The sequence below is a fragment of the Onychostruthus taczanowskii genome, unplaced genomic scaffold, assembly GCF_017590055.1.
Source record: "Onychostruthus taczanowskii isolate IOZ18803 unplaced genomic scaffold, ASM1759005v1 scaffold3, whole genome shotgun sequence".
Taxonomy (NCBI): Eukaryota; Metazoa; Chordata; class Aves; order Passeriformes; family Passeridae; genus Onychostruthus; species Onychostruthus taczanowskii.
In genome coordinates, this window is record NW_024500349.1 from 403,247 (window position 1) to 421,022 (window position 17,776).

The window sequence follows — 17,776 nt, forward strand, 5'->3', positions numbered from 1 at the left end:
ACAGTGTGTGATGGAGATGCCCTTTTAAAAGCGTAATAAGAGTATGCCACTTAAAAATAGAAACTGACTTCTTGGAACAGATTACATCATCTTTAGAGGTATTGCTTGTAGAATATGGTTGCTTCCAGAGACTGATGCTTACCCTTGAGAAATGGTTCATCATCTGTTCAGTTATTTTTACAAAAGAAGAGTTTGAGGTGAGACTCTGAAAAATGGCATTAAAGTAAAATAAAAGTCTGGTAATTGGTCTTCTAGACTACAGCTACAATATAGTTTTTTAACAACTTTGTTTCATATAACCCTGCTGAAATAAAAAAAGGTAGATTTGGGTTACTTGTACATTTTCAGACTTGTATTTATGTTGAGAAAAGGTAGGCAGACACATCAGTCACATCCTAAAAATTTCTGTTCACCTAAATAACAGAATAAAACATTGTTTCAACAGAGTACAACAAATCTTCTAAAAAATTCATTTAAATCAATGGTTTTAACTTATATGTAATAATTTGTTTTGGTACCAGTATTAAAAAGACACTCTCAAACATGATGTGATAAAAATTAAACTCCAGGAATTTTCTCATGTCTAATAATTATAGGAATGTGTAAATATTAAATATAATATTGGATTTTTTTAAAAATACAGGAACTAAACACTATTTTCTGATATACTATTCTCAAAATGAGAAAGAAAAAATGATTGCCTAGACAGTCTCTATTGCTCACATCAAAACTCAAACCCTGCAAGCTGGTCTATGTGGGCAAAGCTTGTTACCCATGTGGATCATTTTGTGAATTCAGAACCTAAATGAAGTGTAAAAAATATGACCAGGGTAGGCTGTAAAAAGAGAAATGAGATTTGGAAAACTCCCTCAGCCTTAATAATCTGAAAAGGCTAGGAGGATAGCTAAAGAAATATTTTTTAAAAATAAATGAAATACAGATGTGACTGAACGGAGAGAATTCTGCAGAAGTGAAGAATAAACAGGAAGGGGAATACAGCTGTTGGGGAAAACATTGTTTACACAAGAGAACCATGTTTTTCTATAGTCACCACTGCCCAGGAATTCTTCTTATACTTTCCTAAAATGGTTGGGCACATGCATAATGTAGTCCATCTGCTTTGACTTCATAAGGCCTTAGCCATTCAGCTGTAAGTTGCATAGGCTCTGAATGATTAAAAAGATGCTGTGTTTGATTTTTCTCCTTCACATAATGAAACCAGATTAGATAGGATTAAAAAAATCCCAACAAACAAAAAGGTACTGTTCTAACAAAAAAAATGGCAAATATACCACCATCTCTGATTCAGAGTTCTGCCTGAACCCTGCTTAGATTTCAAATGTTGTTTCATCTGTAATAGCACGCTGTGAAGTCTGAAGAGCACCAGAAAAAGATTTGTGTCTTTTTTATAAATTTGTACTCTTTCAGAGTTTGTGTCTTGACAAAATATAATTAAATTGTTTTGATGGATACAAGCCATGCTTATTGATATATTAAATGCCAACCAGGAATAGCAATGACGATGCATGGGATTATTTACAACAGACTTTGTGTTACTAATGAATTGTGATTATTTGTGGGTGCCATTTTATTTTCTGTGCTGAAAGGTTAAATAGAAAATGAAGCACAAAACCTTGACTTACAGGACTTCTGCATTAGCACTGTAAACAGAGTGGCTTTGCACTCGGGACAGTGAGAACATCTGGGGACTGAATATTAAAGGAACTTGGTAATCATGTTGATTTTGTTAAAGGTATTTTTCTTAAAATGTTGGTGGCACATCTAGCTAGGATTTGCAACATGTGTCAGTGCCATTCCCTGGCAGTTTGTACATCTGTTCATCCCACTGCCCTTTGCAGTGGCTAAGGAGATCATACAGGCCAGCTCACTGTTTTACAGTGAGCTTTCAATGGGGATATTGTTCCTGCACCTGAATTGGAGCTTTTCAAGTCCCTTTACCTAATTCCAGCGTATTCACTCCTCCCATCTGCCTGCTCAGAGGAGACCCAGATTCAAGTAACAGTCTTGCTCAAGCCTTGAAGAATTTAATTTGGATTCAAAGAAATTAAAAATATGAATTATATTTTTTCCCCTATGAGGACACTGTACATGAAGGAGTCAAGAAAACCTCCAAATTATCTGCATTATTTGAGACAAACTGAACTGTATAATTGCTAGATGAATGCAGTCGTGGGCATAGTGGACATGTTAGTTTTATGCTATATTACGATATTCTTTACATGACCTCTGGTCTTCAGTGTTCAAAAGCAGTCATTTTCTGTCTCAGTTTCCTGCAGGGCCTGACTCTTTAATTGCTCTCCACTTGCCAGCATTCCCCCCTGTACCATGTGTGGCAACCATCCTTTGCTCTCAGGTTGTCTAATGTGATTAACACAAGTGAGTTATGGTAAGCACAGCAATTCTCAGTCCTTTTAACACTCAGTCCAGGTTATGCTGCTTTAGAGCTGTATGTGATCTTTCAAACCTGAAAGACCATATTATTTCTTCATTTTTGCAATTTATCTTGGTTGGCCTGCTTCTTGCTACAAATCTATGCAATAATTTTTTAGCAACTCATAGACTTGGATCGTACCAATAAAACATGAGTCTTTGTTTTCAGACTATACATGGCTATTTGCATCTATGCAAAGAACTGTTGGCTTTTTATCAAGTCCCTTAGAGTCATTTCAGAAGAGGAGAGTTCAGTAGTTTCAGGACCATATTCTTCCCTAAAGAGGATATGTGTCCATGCATGAAAATATGCACCTGTTTGTAAATTAGGGGGGTGTGTCCGAGCACACTGTGGTGGTAATGACTCATGTCTGCAGACTGACAGATGTATGTTCCCTACTGGAACTGCATTTGGGGCTCATAATGTAAAGTCTACCCCCAACTCTGAAATAATGCTGTTTAGATGAAAGTCATTCTGTATTCAATTTAAGAGTCTGCTGATTATGAGTATTTTCTTTGTATGTCCTTACTTCAAGGTCCCTGTCAGTGTCAACAAGTAGTTTTTGGTCTTTTTTTCCTTTCAGCCTAGTAAACTACACATTCTGGGTTTGACCAGTACTGAAACTTGTTACCAACAGAAAGCTGAAGCATGTATTTAAGAGGCTTTTTAAAGTAGAAGAAAAGCAGATGTTTTAACACTGCTAGAAGTTCATATTTATTGCCTTCCTTTCATTTAAGTTGTCATTTCATGTTTGTTCCCTTTTTAAAATAATTTGCACATTGATTTAGGCTGTAAAAATGAATACAATGGCTGTGAAGAAGCCATCCATATTAAAAGTTTCAGGAGCATGACATGTTCTCTGCTCACTGATAATCTGAGCGTAGCCAGGAGGTACAAGCTCTGAGAGGTGGGGCTGCTTTCATACAGTTTATGCCTGTAATAACCCTGTGTGAATGAGTTGGGTGCACTCCAGCTCTCAGCTGTCACATATCTCACTGCATTAAAATTCCCTCATTTGATACAGTTTGAAGTTAAACATATTGACCATAAGTAGTTTGTCTTTATACTGGATAAAATAGGAGGAGAGGCCTCATGCAGCCAGCAGTAATGTCAGCTGGGATGCTGCTGCTAGCTGTATCCTTTATTTCCCCATGAACCTTTTGTGGGAACACAAGCTACAGCCTTTTGGAACAAAGCTGCTGAGGCCAGGTTCTATCCTGCATGGAGTGTGGACACATTCATTTGCAGTTGATCTATTTCTGCACAGGCAGAAGATAGAGAAGTTGCTTGGCAACATGTAAGGAGTATGGGACTATATATTTGAATAGTAGGGGAAGATTTTTTGAAAGGCAAAGACAGCAGTATGTATGACCTGTTTTCTGGGGAAAATGTATGGCTGTGCAGAGATGCTGTTTTTCTGAAAGGTGATGCCTAGATGAGGCTGACCTGGTGCAGAACTGTGTAAACACACACTGCATTTGTTTTGAACATAGCATCTATCTATCTATTTAGCTTAAAAATACATTTTCCCAAACTTAAATTCAAGTCAACTACTCCTAATTTGAAATAAATCTTGTGTAAACACACTTAGCATCTGTTCAATTCAAAATTTTTGTTAAAATAGCTTAGCTAACCTGCAGAAAAGTAGTATGTCTCCATTTCTTGGGCTGTGAGCTCAAAAGCTCTTGAATGTTTTAAAATAGGGTAACTCAGGAATGGGTTTTTGCTTTGCCTGAATTTTTATGTTGTGATGTGATCATAATTTCTATAATGACTCTGAGTGTGATTCTGGAAAACTGATGACTGTTGTTACTTTCATCTTCTTAACTTTAACAGACTTTCCTTCATTTTACAGTAAGTAGTGGTTGGAATTACAGAAGCAGTCCACGTCATGTATTTGAGAGTCAGCTGCATGCTGTATTTGATAGAATTTTTTTTAAGCTGATGTATTTTTAGTGAATATTTCTTTATATATTTTGTTGTAATTGTTTTATTTTAAGCAATTGGATTCACATTCTGGGTCTGCACTGTGTGTTCTGTTTGTGAAAACTGTTGTGAGTCTTTAAGCTAAAGACTCTGGTTTTTGGCTGGATGAACTTGCTGGACTGTGGACGTAATTTTGATCAGGGCTGTGTCCAGCTGCTGGATAAGTGGAAAGGATTCTGTAGAGGCATTGCTCTCCCCAAATGACACACTGTGTCTGCCTCTACTCTGCCATGCTAGAGGGGCGAAAATCAAGAGGAAGGAGGAGTTTTCCTTAGAGGAAAACTTCAGAGGTTTTCTGTTGCTGCTGTGCTGTTCAACCTGTGGTGTTGGTTTGTTTTTTTTTTTTCCTATGAACAGACTATATTACTTTTTAATAATGAAGGAGGAAGTATATGTCTGTTGCTTTAGGGCAGCTGTTCAGAATGTTATTATTTAGTACAGAGCACTATATTGCTTACCACAAATAGTTTTCATGTCTCAGAGAAATTTAATTTGGGCATAACAAAACTTTGCTGCTGCTAAGAAGTGTTTGGATCCATGTCTTTGCAGTACTATAATAGTGAGAGTAGGGAATAAAATATGCCAATTTTGCATCAAAAAAGGTTAAAACAGGCAAGGAAAAAACATATTTTCTTGAGACATCTAAAATTAGAATATCTTGTTGGTTGAATAGCAGAGCAACTTTTTTCATATAAATTTAGAGAATATGTAGTTGATGGGCCTGTTCTGTTGAAATGCCTAATCCAAAAGCAGGGCTGTTTCAACAAGATTTATTTTTAGCAATCTACCCTCTAAAAATAGAGGGAAAAAATTAGTTAGATATGCATTTCCCACAGGTTTCATGTAGACAGTAGCACTGTTTAGTATTTCAGCCCCCACCTAAATACCATGAGTAACCATTTCACTTGGAAGGTAACCTGCTGGAAAGAAGAGTGGAGGTTTGTGGTGGATGCTGAAAGATGAGCTAGGCCTGTCCAGGTAAATCCTGTAGGTTTTGGCAATTGATTTCCAAACTTCAAACCTCAAGTCTTAATGTATGTGTAGAGTGTTTGCAAGGGAGTACAAAATTTTTTTAAAGTTCTGATCTCCTCTCCATACTGCAGTTGTAATTGTAGAAATGTTGGAGCACCTCAAAATTGTCCCCACCCCTTCTCCTGGTGAATCTGTGTGAATGTAAAGCTTACATTCTGTTATACAGTTATAATATGTGAAGCATTTCCGTGTGATTTCTGTTTGGGAATAGGGAGTGCTGGAATGCACTCTGGCACCTCTAACAGTTACAAAATTCTGTAACTCATGATTTTGAATTTTTGTAGTACAAAAATCTGAAGTTACACAGGTGTTATGTTGGAAAAGCTAATTTGAAGTATCTGTGCTACCTTAGACCACAGAACAGAGAGTTCTTCTGGTAAAAGAAGGTGCTGTGCTGGTCTGAATCCAGCAGAGCAAACTCTCAAACTCCCCTTAACCAGCAAATGTGCCTCAGGGTTACTTTATTCTTCAGACAAAAATCTGCTGTCTGTGCATCATCTTTCTTCACTGGTGTCCAATGGTAGCAGCTAGGGAGCTGCATAGAGCAAATACACAACGGTGCTTTCTTTTAGTACTGTGACCAGTGGAGACATCACAGGACAGAGGGTTTGTTCTCCCGTAGAATTGTCCAGTTGCCTTTGGAACCAAGATGAATTCTGGCCATCCCCAATGCCTGGCTGTGATCAAAGACCTGCCCTGCGGACACAGATGTTGTGTAAAGATCACCTCACCTCATTTTGTGTTCAGATGGCTTGTTCAGTATAATGCCCTCTGGTTCCTGTGTTGGCTGAAGTCTCGTCTTCTACAAGTTTTGTATCTGTGGTATGATGGCCTTCCATCATACTCTTCCTTACTCATTTTTTTTTCCTGGCCTGACCAACCTCATCTATTGTTCTTTTTACATAAACTAATTTACATATTTGGTCAGATATTTTGTTGTTGCCTGCGTTTTTTTCCCCACTGCTAAGCCTGAACTGATCTGTGTTTGCAGATCCAGCTTGACTTTCAGTTGAAGAAAAATGCAGTGTGAAAAGTCATGTCTCTGTATAATATTATGGAATCACATGCATAAAGTGTGAGGAGGTTCTCATTTTTCTCCATCCTTAAAGAGACACAAGAGACTTGAAAAAGGTACATTATAAAACAGCAGGAATAAACACAAGGTTGGGGAGGAAGTGAGGCAGTAGGAAAGAAAGAGAGAAAGGAGTAAGATAAATGTCTATGTTTTGCATAAAGGAGAGAGGGAGAGCTATTCAATTTCTGTGATAGCCATCACTGAATATATCAGAAGATGGTACAACCAACCTTTGTTTTTTGGAGAGGAAAAAAAGAAAGAATATTCAAGCCAGCCATAACCTTATATCCTCACAGGGTTCAGAGAATTGCTCACATCTGCTTGCAGTGGTTGTGAAGTAAGCAGTTCTGGCCATGGTTTACTCATTACTGCCAGGCTGGAGTTGCATGGTGTGTGAGCCAACAGGCTGAAGGCAGTAAAATTTTTACAGGCCAAATACTAAAAAACTGAAGAGGGAAATGTGGCATAAATGTGACACAAAGACCAAATTTCATATACTCCTGGGAAAAAAAAAATCCACAGAGATCCTGTTGTATATCCATGGTCTGGTGCCATGGTAGATACATGTATGTCTTTTAGAAAAAATTCTTTCTTGGGATTTAAAAATAATAGTAGTTAATTCAGTGTACCTAACAACATATTTTCCTACCTTAGGTTTTTCTATTGCTGTTAAAGTAGAAATTGCAGCAAAGCTCATTAAGCACATTGCTCCTTAATATGGCATTCTCCTTGACCGGGACCATAGACATGAATTTCAAACAGGAAGAAAAACACATGCTTCTGACCCAAAGTAATGAGAGGATAATAACAGAGCTAAAAATTAGGGCAGAGTTACATCGGCAGGAGAAAATAAAAGCATGACGCTCTATGGTCAAAGAAGAGAACAGAGAATGGTAGTTGTACTTCCTCTGTGATATATTTGTATCCCGACTACAATGGCCTCATCTTCAGTAATTGGAGATACAAACAACAAAACATTGTATGTTTGAAGTGCTAGATTAAAGAGTTCTTTTGTGCATTTAATCACAATTTCATCTCTTTTGTATATTTAATTCTTTTCTCCCAGCAGCAAACTGCTAATTGCAGCTCTACAACTACAGTTGAAAGCTTTTTGCAAGAGGTTTTTGTGAAGATCTTATGTAAAGATGTAGCTTAGCTGTAAGCCAGTGGTGTCTCTTGTTGCAGTTTGAGCAAGCACAGATCACAGTCCACATCTCTGGATTGAAAACCTGGAGAGCAGATTATCAAAAGTATAAGATGTAATACAGAGGCTAGGGGAAGCTGCTTAAGGTGAGGTGTCTCTAAGTCAATCTGTCTCATTTAACAAAGACAAGATGAAAATTGGTTAGACCACGATACATAAGCTGTTGAGACTCCTCAGTCTTTTCATTTGGAGTTTTTCAAGAATCATGGCTTGGAAGCTTATACTGGATGAATTAAAAGGGTAAATAAGGCACGCATTCATTTGAATGGTGCCTTATTATTTCCTTTATTGCTAATAATAACAACCATGGTTGTTATTATTAGCAATAAAGGAAATTAAATAAGGCACGCATTCAAATACTTACGGTTGTTATTATTAGCAATAAAGGAAATAATTTTCTGGACGTCATTTAGATTAGGATTTATCAAACATGACTTCAGACACATGCTCTGTAGATGTCTACACCTAAATTGATCAATGAGAGTTCCCTTTATACTCCAGTAGAGAGAAACTGGGTAATATGAAGTGAATTCTAGTGTCAGTTGTTTGTGTTTTCAAGATCTCCATCCACTGGCACAGGCACAAGGTAATAAGGTGGATGTCAAGGCCTGAGCTGGGCACACCTAGCATACTTTTGTGGGTGGAAGGCGTGCCTGAAGGTAAGTGCAAGAGTAGTATTCTTGTGATGTTCATCTGCTGATTTGTACTGCCTTTAACCTCTCTGGTGAAATACACAGCAACTCTCCAGCAAGGCTTTTCTAGAAGACCCGTGGAGCTTCCCAAAACTGGCTTGGGTATGAGTGACCAAGGTGATAGGTGTGTGCACAGGGACAAATTCTGGTAAAAACTGAGCCAGAATAGTGATGACAATTTAGATGAGTTGTAATGGCTCTCCACAAGAACTGCCATGTCCTAATAGGACATTTGAAAATCACAAAATTGGAGAAAATATGTAACCTTTAGGCATGAGTTGTAATGGCTCTCCACAAGAGCTGCCATAGACCAGGTCCTAATAGGACATTTGAAAATCACAAAATTGGAGAAAATATGTAACCTTTAGGTGCTTGTTGGAGTTTAAAAATTTGCCAACCACAGATATGAAATTTTTCTAATAAAATGTTTTTAACATACCGGAAAAAAGTAAATTAAATAAATTGTAGCAGCTTTGAATTACAGAGTTTGCATGAAAGCTGCTGGATTTGGAGGAATAACATTTTGGTTATAATGTGATTTTTTTACTATTTTTTTTTTCTCTAGGCTTCTTCATTGTAGCATAAGGAGAGCAGAATACATGTTTAAGTCGTGGAGATTTTATGGTTCTGACTAGAATCAAAAATGTCAGCATTAAATGAAAAACTTTTAATCAGCTTATACTGACTTTATGGTCATTCTGTTTGTAGGCAGTTGATGTTTCATATTGAGTTTTCTGGCAGAGAAACATGATCTGGTCCCAGTTAATACAGGGAAATGCTGCTACTGTAGTACTAATCCATGTTAAGATGTGTTTGTCTATATTCTCTTATGCAGCAATATAGCATTGCTTCTGCCTTTTTTATTTTTTGTCTTCATTTTCTTTTGTCTACTTTAACACTCTTCTTCTGTTCCTTACACTGAGTTCCAGGACTGTCATGAACAATTAAACCTAAAAGCTCTGAGTAATTATGGCAGGTAATATTCTAGTAGGTATTTGCAGTTATTTCAGTTGGCATTGATTTAATTGGATTATGTTGGCTATTACTGTGTTTTAGTGCAAGCTTTTAATTTTTTCTCATCATGAATGTTTCAGCCATTAGAAGAATGGTCTTTGTTGGCTTAAAAAATTTTGTGTTGACTTTTTTCTTGGGATAGACTTGCCTTGTTCAAGTCTGTACATAATGGGAGATTTCTACCCCTTCAGGACATCAGAAAGTTGTGTCAACTTCTTTTCCAGAATCTTTCTCTTGCAGTGCAACTGACCTAATAAATCTTTAATTCAGCTTTCACTTGCTGGCTGTCTCTCCACATGAATTTGCCAATATATTTAAGGTACCTCAAAACACAAACATAAGTGCTTTTTCAAAGCTGACATGCCACTTGTTCTTTTGTGGAAGAAAGGCAGACAATACTTTTTGTAGAATCATAGAGTGGTTTGGTTGGGAGGGCCCTTAAAGATCATCTAGTTCCAACTCCTCTGTCGTTGGCAGGGACCCCTTCCATAGAAGATCTTTGGTTGGTTTCCAGAGTGAGATGGGTAATTGCAGTGGTAATCAGGTCCTTTATGTGAGTTGCAACTGCAAATTTGCTTAGTCAGGCTTAATAGAGTGAGGTGCATCGGGCTTTTGCACAAGGACAGACAATCATCATTAAGTCCAAAATGGCAAATTTAAGAAATGTATTATTGGAACTTGGTCTGCACTAAAATTATCTTAATTCAAATGTCAACAATAGTTTTGTTTTTTGAACAAATGTGATGTACATCTGCTCAGCTTCAGACTTAAAGATATCAAGTAGTTTTTCCTTTTAGCTAGACGTGGCTCACTTTAAAAATTTCATCTCCTAAAATTAATTTCTACCAGTGTTTCTCATCAGACCATCAATGAAGATTTTAATAACGAGGGTTGAAGCAGATGAACAGAAGTATGCCCACTCTTCTTTAACCAGTGTTTTTAAGTGTTATTCTTTAAAAATGATGGAGCAGAGATTAATAAATGCAATAAATACTTTTCCCACTCAAGGGAACTGTTGAATGAAAGTGTAGCCTGCAAAATGTAGAATATACCAAAGTACATGGAAATCAGATTTCATACTGTGCAAGGCATTGGAAGTCTGTACCTTGCCTGTGGAAAAGTTTAGTTACAGGCATTATTTTGTATAAAACGTTACGTTTTCTGCTCTCTGACTGCACATCATCAATCTTGAATTAAAAAGGAGGGGAAAAATAAACCAGTAAGTACTTAGTGAAAAAGTGTGGTGGGTGTTCCTTATCAAAACACCACTCAAACTATGAAATTACTAGAGTTTGTGGGAACTGAGAATCTAGTTCCTTGTGTTTTCTGTGCCACATGCAGAAGCGCTGTAAGTTGTGCTTTATGGTAAATACTTGGTCCTCACACTACAGTTTGATTTCATTTTCATGTAGTCTTTACAACAATCAGGTATGGCAGAAGGTGCTATACTTACTTAATGCAAAGATTTGCACTGATTCTGTCTGCTGGTAGAGTTTACCCAGAGCCCCAGACAGGAAGTTTTGCTATATTCCAGGCAGTTTTCCCCCTCAATTTACTTATCCCCTCCTTCCAGCCTATACACACACTGTGCGTGCTTTTCAGATCGAGTAAGTGAGAGGTTGGGTGACAAATTAGACTAAAAGCATCTGTTTCTCCTTCTATGCTGGAAATGCTGAGACAAAAATATACTGTATGTAAAGTGAGTTAGTACATTTATCCAACATAATTTTGGAGATGATGCTCCACTAGCTGAATTGTCCCTGAAATTAGGCTACTACTGAAAATACATTTTGCATTTTATAGGAGACTGAAAGAAAGTAGTAACACAGAGGTACTGTAGACAACATAAGGACTCCTTGAAAGTATGTACCCAATCTGTATTTTAATAATTGAACATATTGAATAGAGTTTTTTAACTGGGTCTGAGGATTTTTTTTTTTTTTTGTTAGCATGCTTAAAGATTAAAATTTTTCTGTTTGAATAAGGATTTTCAGCATAGTTGCTGGAAAGCATCTCTCTGGAGAAGCACCTGGAGGTGCTGGGTGGATAACAAGCTGTCCATAAGCCAGCAATGCCCTTGTGACCAAGAAGGCCAATGGTATCTTGGTGTTCACTAGGAAAAGCATTGACAGCAGCTTGAGAGGGATGGTCGTGCCCTTTTACTGTGCCCTAGTGAGGCCACACCTGGAGTGCTGTGTCCAGTTCTGGGCTCCTCAGTGAAAAAGAGACATGGAGCTCCTGAACTGGGTCCAGTGGTAGGTGACAAAGATGATTTAGGGACTGAAGCATCTCTTATGAGGAAAGGCTGAGGGAACTGGGCCTGTTCATATGCTGGAAGAGATGTAAAGGACCTAGTCAATGTCTCTAAGTGTCTGAAGGGAGGGTGCCAAAAGGATGGACCAGGTTCTTAGTGGTCCCAAGCAAAAGGACAAAAGGGACTGGGCAGAAACTGATGCACAGGAAATTCCACCTGAATATGAGAAAGAACAACTTGACTGTGCAGGTGGCCATGCAGTGGAACAGGTTGCCCAGAGAGGCAGTGGAGTCTCTGTCGCAGGAGACACTCAAGAACTGTCTGGACACAATCCTGTGCTGTGTGCTCTGGGATGGCCCTGCTTGAGCAGGGAGGTTGAGCCAGAGGATCTATTGTGGTCCCTTCCAACCTGATCCATTTTGGGATATTGTTTAGGAAACTGTGTTAGCAAATATTTGCCCTTACAATAAAGCGTTCTAGAATCTGATTTTTGAGCCCCCAGAATTTAGGATTTTAGCATTTCTGTCCTTTGAAATTATTTCAGGTTTGTCTGGCATCTTCTAGTTTATCAAGCTGTTGATTGAATAAGATACTGCTTTCCAAATTTATGTTTTCTTGTGTGCTCTTTATGAATATTGTACTTAGGTGTTTGCATTGGGAAATTAAAGGCAGGTTGCGCCAGGTTGCTGCTTAGAAAAAGAGAAAGAGTAATAATCTTTTATGTGGCAAGAGTACTGTAAGATTTTCTTGTATGATATTTATATCACATCTAGCACCTATAGTTTCAGATGCTTGGAAGCTCATTTATCATAAAATGTTCAGGTTGTGTTTGGATCAAGGCAGTTCTTCTAGGGTCAGTAAAATCCTGACAGTTTTCAGACCAGGATTTTCAAGAAACTTTTTTTGTTCAGCATTAATAAATTTAAATATATGAATAAAAATTTGCAGTACTGAGACAACAATGAAGTTCTGTTTCTCATGTCTTAGAGAGTAATTGCAGAGAAAGGAGAAGAAGATTAGTATGTATTATATCAGCTTTCCTCTGAGTAGAGAACCAAACGTTCATTCTGATAACTTGTGTGGTATTAAGTAGATTATGCTTTGTAAGCACTAAGGTTTAATACCTAATTCCTGAAGCCAACAAGTAATCTTAAAAGATGTCTAATAATAATAATTTCAATTGAAAATGCATTTATTGGCACAGATAAAAAGCAACAGGTCATGCTGATGCAGTGTGTGGTGTTCTTTCTTAGTTGTCCTGCGCTGCTGCTGAAAAAAGGAGAATACTTCTGCTCAATAAACTTTCAATATATCAAAAAACCTAAAAGCTTGCTTAATTAATAGTTTTCGTAATATCACATCTTTCCTGGTTGGCAAGAGAGATGTGTAGCATTTGGTAAGGCAGCATTAAGTATCTTGAATCATCTGTATGAGCATAATAAGCATAAGGGTTTGTATTCCACACTGTGTTGTGGATCACCTCTTTCTCTTTATGAATGCTTTAGTTTTTAAAAGAGACACTAATTACATGTTCAGTTAAGATAAATGCCAGCCTTGTTCTTTGCTAAATGTCCCTGAAGAATGGATGCAGGAAGACTGCAACTCAAACTATACAGGTGCCTTTTTTTTTTTTTTAATGGATTTTTTTTTCCTTTCTTAAGGAACTTGGAGTAGTAATTCATAATTACAATTAGTAGTGCTTCTTTTTTTCTTAAATTGTGGCTCACCATCTCTGGCAGAGTATTTATAGTCCCCAGAATTCACATTCTTTGCTTACTTGGACTTTGAGTCTACAAAGCCACAGCTGTTCTTACTGTGCTTTTACCAGTGCTTGATATACCGAGTAGGAAAGGGATTCTGTTCTCAGCTGCACCACTGTGAAATATGGTTATATATGTGACACATTTCCATTTACATCAGTTGAATTTCTCTGGATTTTCATGGCTGTAACTGAGATTAGTTTTTTCAAAGCCCTGGAACATCTCTTACTTAAATTCCTACCCATTGCAGCAATTCTTTGTGGTAAAAGATGCACGTAATCCCATATTTGGATTTCAGTTAGAAGTTCCTTTTTGCACAGGCGCGTGACTTTCTTCACAACTCTCCTTTTCACACTGAAGTTGTAACTGTGCTCTCAGGCACTTGCAGCTAAAGCAAATAAAGGATTTGAGGACCTAACACAGGATAAATGTCTTTATCCAGCCCTGGCTAAAGCTTCTACACTTCTCCTGCAGCTGCACCTGTCTTCCTCCATTGCTGCTCAGTTTTGGAGGTCCATAAGCTCTTTAACCATGTGCTGTTTGGACCTGACAGATGTGCCTGGGATGGCATTCCTGGCATGCATAGCATGGTACCTTGCTTGGGCTTCCATCCAGCACAAGCTGAAAGTGTAGCAATCCTTGGGGATCCCAAACTAAGAAGCAGCCTCAGCTCATGCCAGTGTAACTCTGACCGAGTGGGGCTTTCCATGAAATTCCATACCTTATGGTAGATGTCTTGGCAGTAGCTGCTCCTTTTTATATCATAGCTTAGCATTTGTCATGCTTGCCTGAGAAGTGGAAGCCATTGGAGCCATTTCCTCCTTCCTGAGGAAAACCAAATCTTTCTTTACCTCACTAAAACATCTCCTGACTACCCATCTTCTGGAGACGCCTCTGGTATTTTTGAGTTCTCCAACATGTGTAGACAACAAACAAGTTTTCAGTAAGATGTTTTACTCACGCTGAGAGCACTAGATCCAGTCAGACGTTTCAGTTGTCTTTGTTATTACTAGAACTCAAGATTTGTTCACTGGTGGTTTGGTGGAGTTACCCTGTGTTCTGGTTTGAAAGCAAAACCACTGAGAGATTCCAAGTTAGAAATACAATTTATTAGGAAAAGGGGGAAAAAACCCAAATACATACAATAATACAAAAGAAAAACCACTGACAGAGTCGGAATACAGCCTGATACCCTGCTAGTTAGGGTGGTGGTAGCAGTCCAGATGGAATGGTCTTGTTGAAGTGGTGATCCTGTAGAAACAATCTGGTAGCTCCTGTCCTCTGGCAACCAGTGGGTAAGGGTGGCCATTCCTCTGGGAATCCAGTGGAAAGACTGACTGCTCTGTCCCAAAACCCAGATTATATCCAGGTGGGTATGCTTAGCTCCTCCCCCCTGGGCAGAGCATCTCACAATGGGCTGATACCGTTCTGAGTCATGTGGTGAGTCCTTGACTACCCATTAAACAGAAATGGCTCCTGGAGGGAATTATCTCTGAGTCATGGGGGAAGGCATTGATGGGCCCGTTAACAGGAGATAAGGAAGAAAACAATGCCCCTCCTGGTTTCAGCAGCTCTTGAGGATGGGAATAGAATACATTTTTATATTGTAACCTAGGACACCCTGGAAGACTTCTTCTTTTGGATGAATGCAGTAAACACAGAGCTATAAAGGTAGAGTAGCACTGCTCTTTACTGAAAAAAGTGTTTGCTTTTTTTCATTTTGCAGCATCTTTTTCTAAATCTCACCTGTAAGATTCTGCATTTATGACAGATTTTGAATTGTGGTAGTTTCTTCCTTATGAACAGATTAGGCTGATATGCAGTATTGCTTAAGCAGAACTGATCTGATCAGTGAAACAAAGATGCCACGTGTCCAGCAATCCAGGAGTCCCACGATTTGTATGAGTAGGTCATCTGATGAATTTGTGATACAGATCTTTGGCTGGTTTTCTGCCTGGTTGGAGGTCTTGTATACTCTGAGTTTGGGAAAAGAAGAGCAGAAGTACAGTAAACATAACATTTCAGATTACATTATTAAATATCTGTATTTGTTGTACTTGCTGCAAAGTTCCAGATTCACTTCTGAAGATAGGAGCATACAAGTTCAACAAATCTTTGACTGAGTTTGGGTCTTCTGGACAAAATGGCTTTACTTTCCAAGTTAGGCCAGAAAAGGAAAGAAATGTATGATTTACTTCAGTAGTTTGTTTTCATTGTGAAGCATTTTATTTTTTTGGTAAATATTTTATTTTGTCTATGAAGGAGTTACAGGAGATTCATTCTATTTTGTGGTTTGATTGTTTTCCCATTCCATTGGAAGAAAATTATAACAAAACTTGTTTACAGAATTTAAACAAATACCTTTCATTAATATAATATTTTGGTAGTGAGCAAAGCTGTCACAAAAATGGAAAATCCTGGATACTAAATGAGCACATCTATCTTCTACCCTGATACCAAATCACGTCAGTGTTGCTGTCAAGCACGTGCAGTTGGTGGAACAGGGTTTTGTATATGTACTTAACGTACAGGTATATGTACTTAATAGGCGGTAGAAAAATAATTTGAAAAAGTAAAACCCCTTGAAGATGAAATTGTTAGTTCCTAGGAAAAGGGGGCTTTATATTTTTCTGATAGCAGTAAACAGAAAAGGCACTCCCATTTTAGAAGGATAACTTTAATGAGTGAAATTTTTGTAGTGATCCAAAGATAGTGATGTGCTGTATCATTGCAGACAGAATTTAAACTTTTTACTTTTAAACTTTATCAGTGTAATTTGTTTCTTGCTGTAGGTACATGGAAATGTCTCTGACTGTGCACCTGTATATTATGTTGTAAACTTTTAGCTCCAAATTTGTTGGTTGGGCTTTGAATTTGTCTTTGTTGAAAGAGATACCAATATAAGTATCTTTTCCAATTGTTGTCTTTTCCAATTGTTTATACTAATATCCCTCTTACAAAAGAGGTGTTAGAAAACAAAAATTCTTCCCTGGATATATTACAAAAAGCAATAACAGAGAAGATAGTAAGAGTATAATTTATCAGCCAGTTTATCTTAATTTCAGTGGGATTGGTGAAAATAAAACTGTTATTGAGTCTGTTCAGTTGTCTGATTTCCCTAGAAGTTGTATTAGTTTGATCTTTCCTTAAAAATAGAGAAAAAAAATCACTACATAAACAATTGTCCCTTTTTGTGAAGGTTCAAGCACAAGTGCGACATGCAAAACTCAACTTTGACAAACTGAAGACTGATGTCTGTCAAAAAGTGGATCTTCTGGGAGCCAGCAGATGCAACCTCCTTTCTCATGTGTTAACAACCTATCAGGTATCCAAGGAAAATGTTGACCTCTGAAAGAATGTTTTCCTGCTAATGTGGCTTTTTAAGAGGTTACCATGGCAATATTCAACCGTAAGAATATGTAGCTAGTGTTGGAGGGAAGATGTGAAATCTGCACTGAAAACAGATTTGTGTTAACATTGGCACTGAAATTTTACCCTGTCTTACAGACAACGCTGCTTCATTTTTGGGAAAAAACTTCACACACAATGGCAGCCATCCATGAAAGTTTCAAAGGTTATCAGCCATATGAATTCACTATGTTAAAGGTAAGGAATATATAGATGTATGTGTTTGCCCAGTGATAACCAGTAAGAGATCATACAAGGGTGTAGAAAGCATGTTGATATTTTCTCCATATATTTTCTGACACTTTTATCCCTGTTTTGTCTTTTCATTTAAATACAGGTTTTCTGTTTAATGTCCTTGTGACCAGCTGTGCTGGTGGGCTCCTTTCTTACCTTCCTGATGTTAAAAGGTTTCTGAAGATGTTTTTATGTTTGCTTTGATCCAAAACAATTTCAGCCTAATTTGTGTAGGTAGCCTCTATTGTTGCTGGGTATTTATTCTTTATGTTCTTTTGTATCTAAAAGTTTGATTATTTGAACAACACATAGGATGTTTCAAGATGTATAATAACATTTGGACACCTTGGAAAAGAAACTTGGAAAGAAAATGCACCTACTTTGCTGTACCCTTGTGATGGAGGAGGAGGGACATTTGGGGATGCTTTGTGCCTTTTGAACTTCCTCCTGTGAAACATTTCACTATGATTTAAATTTGAAATTAGATTGGGAATCTATGATAAAGGAATACCAGCTATATTGAACCCACACATGTAGCGAGCAACCCCATGAAGCAAAAAATAACTGTAAAAATGGTTGTGAATATTGTAATATGTTTAGGGTGCAGCTTCTGTTAGGAAAATCTTAACCAATTATATTGCTCACCTTCTGCGCTGAAAAGATGT

At 37.7% G+C, this 17,776-nt stretch overlaps 1 protein-coding gene across 5 annotated transcripts in view; it reads left to right on the forward strand.

The window, feature by feature from the left end:
• ICA1 (islet cell autoantigen 1) overlaps nt 1–17,776 on the forward strand; it is a 66,688-nt gene that overhangs the window by 26,121 nt on the left and 22,791 nt on the right. For all 5 annotated transcript variants that reach the window (XM_041408817.1, XM_041408818.1, XM_041408821.1 and 2 more), the window contains 2 exons: nt 16,669–16,794; nt 16,977–17,075. In XM_041408817.1, the coding sequence (XP_041264751.1) occupies nt 16,669–16,794; nt 16,977–17,075 (225 nt within the window). The remainder of the gene's footprint in view (nt 1–16,668; nt 16,795–16,976; nt 17,076–17,776) is intronic.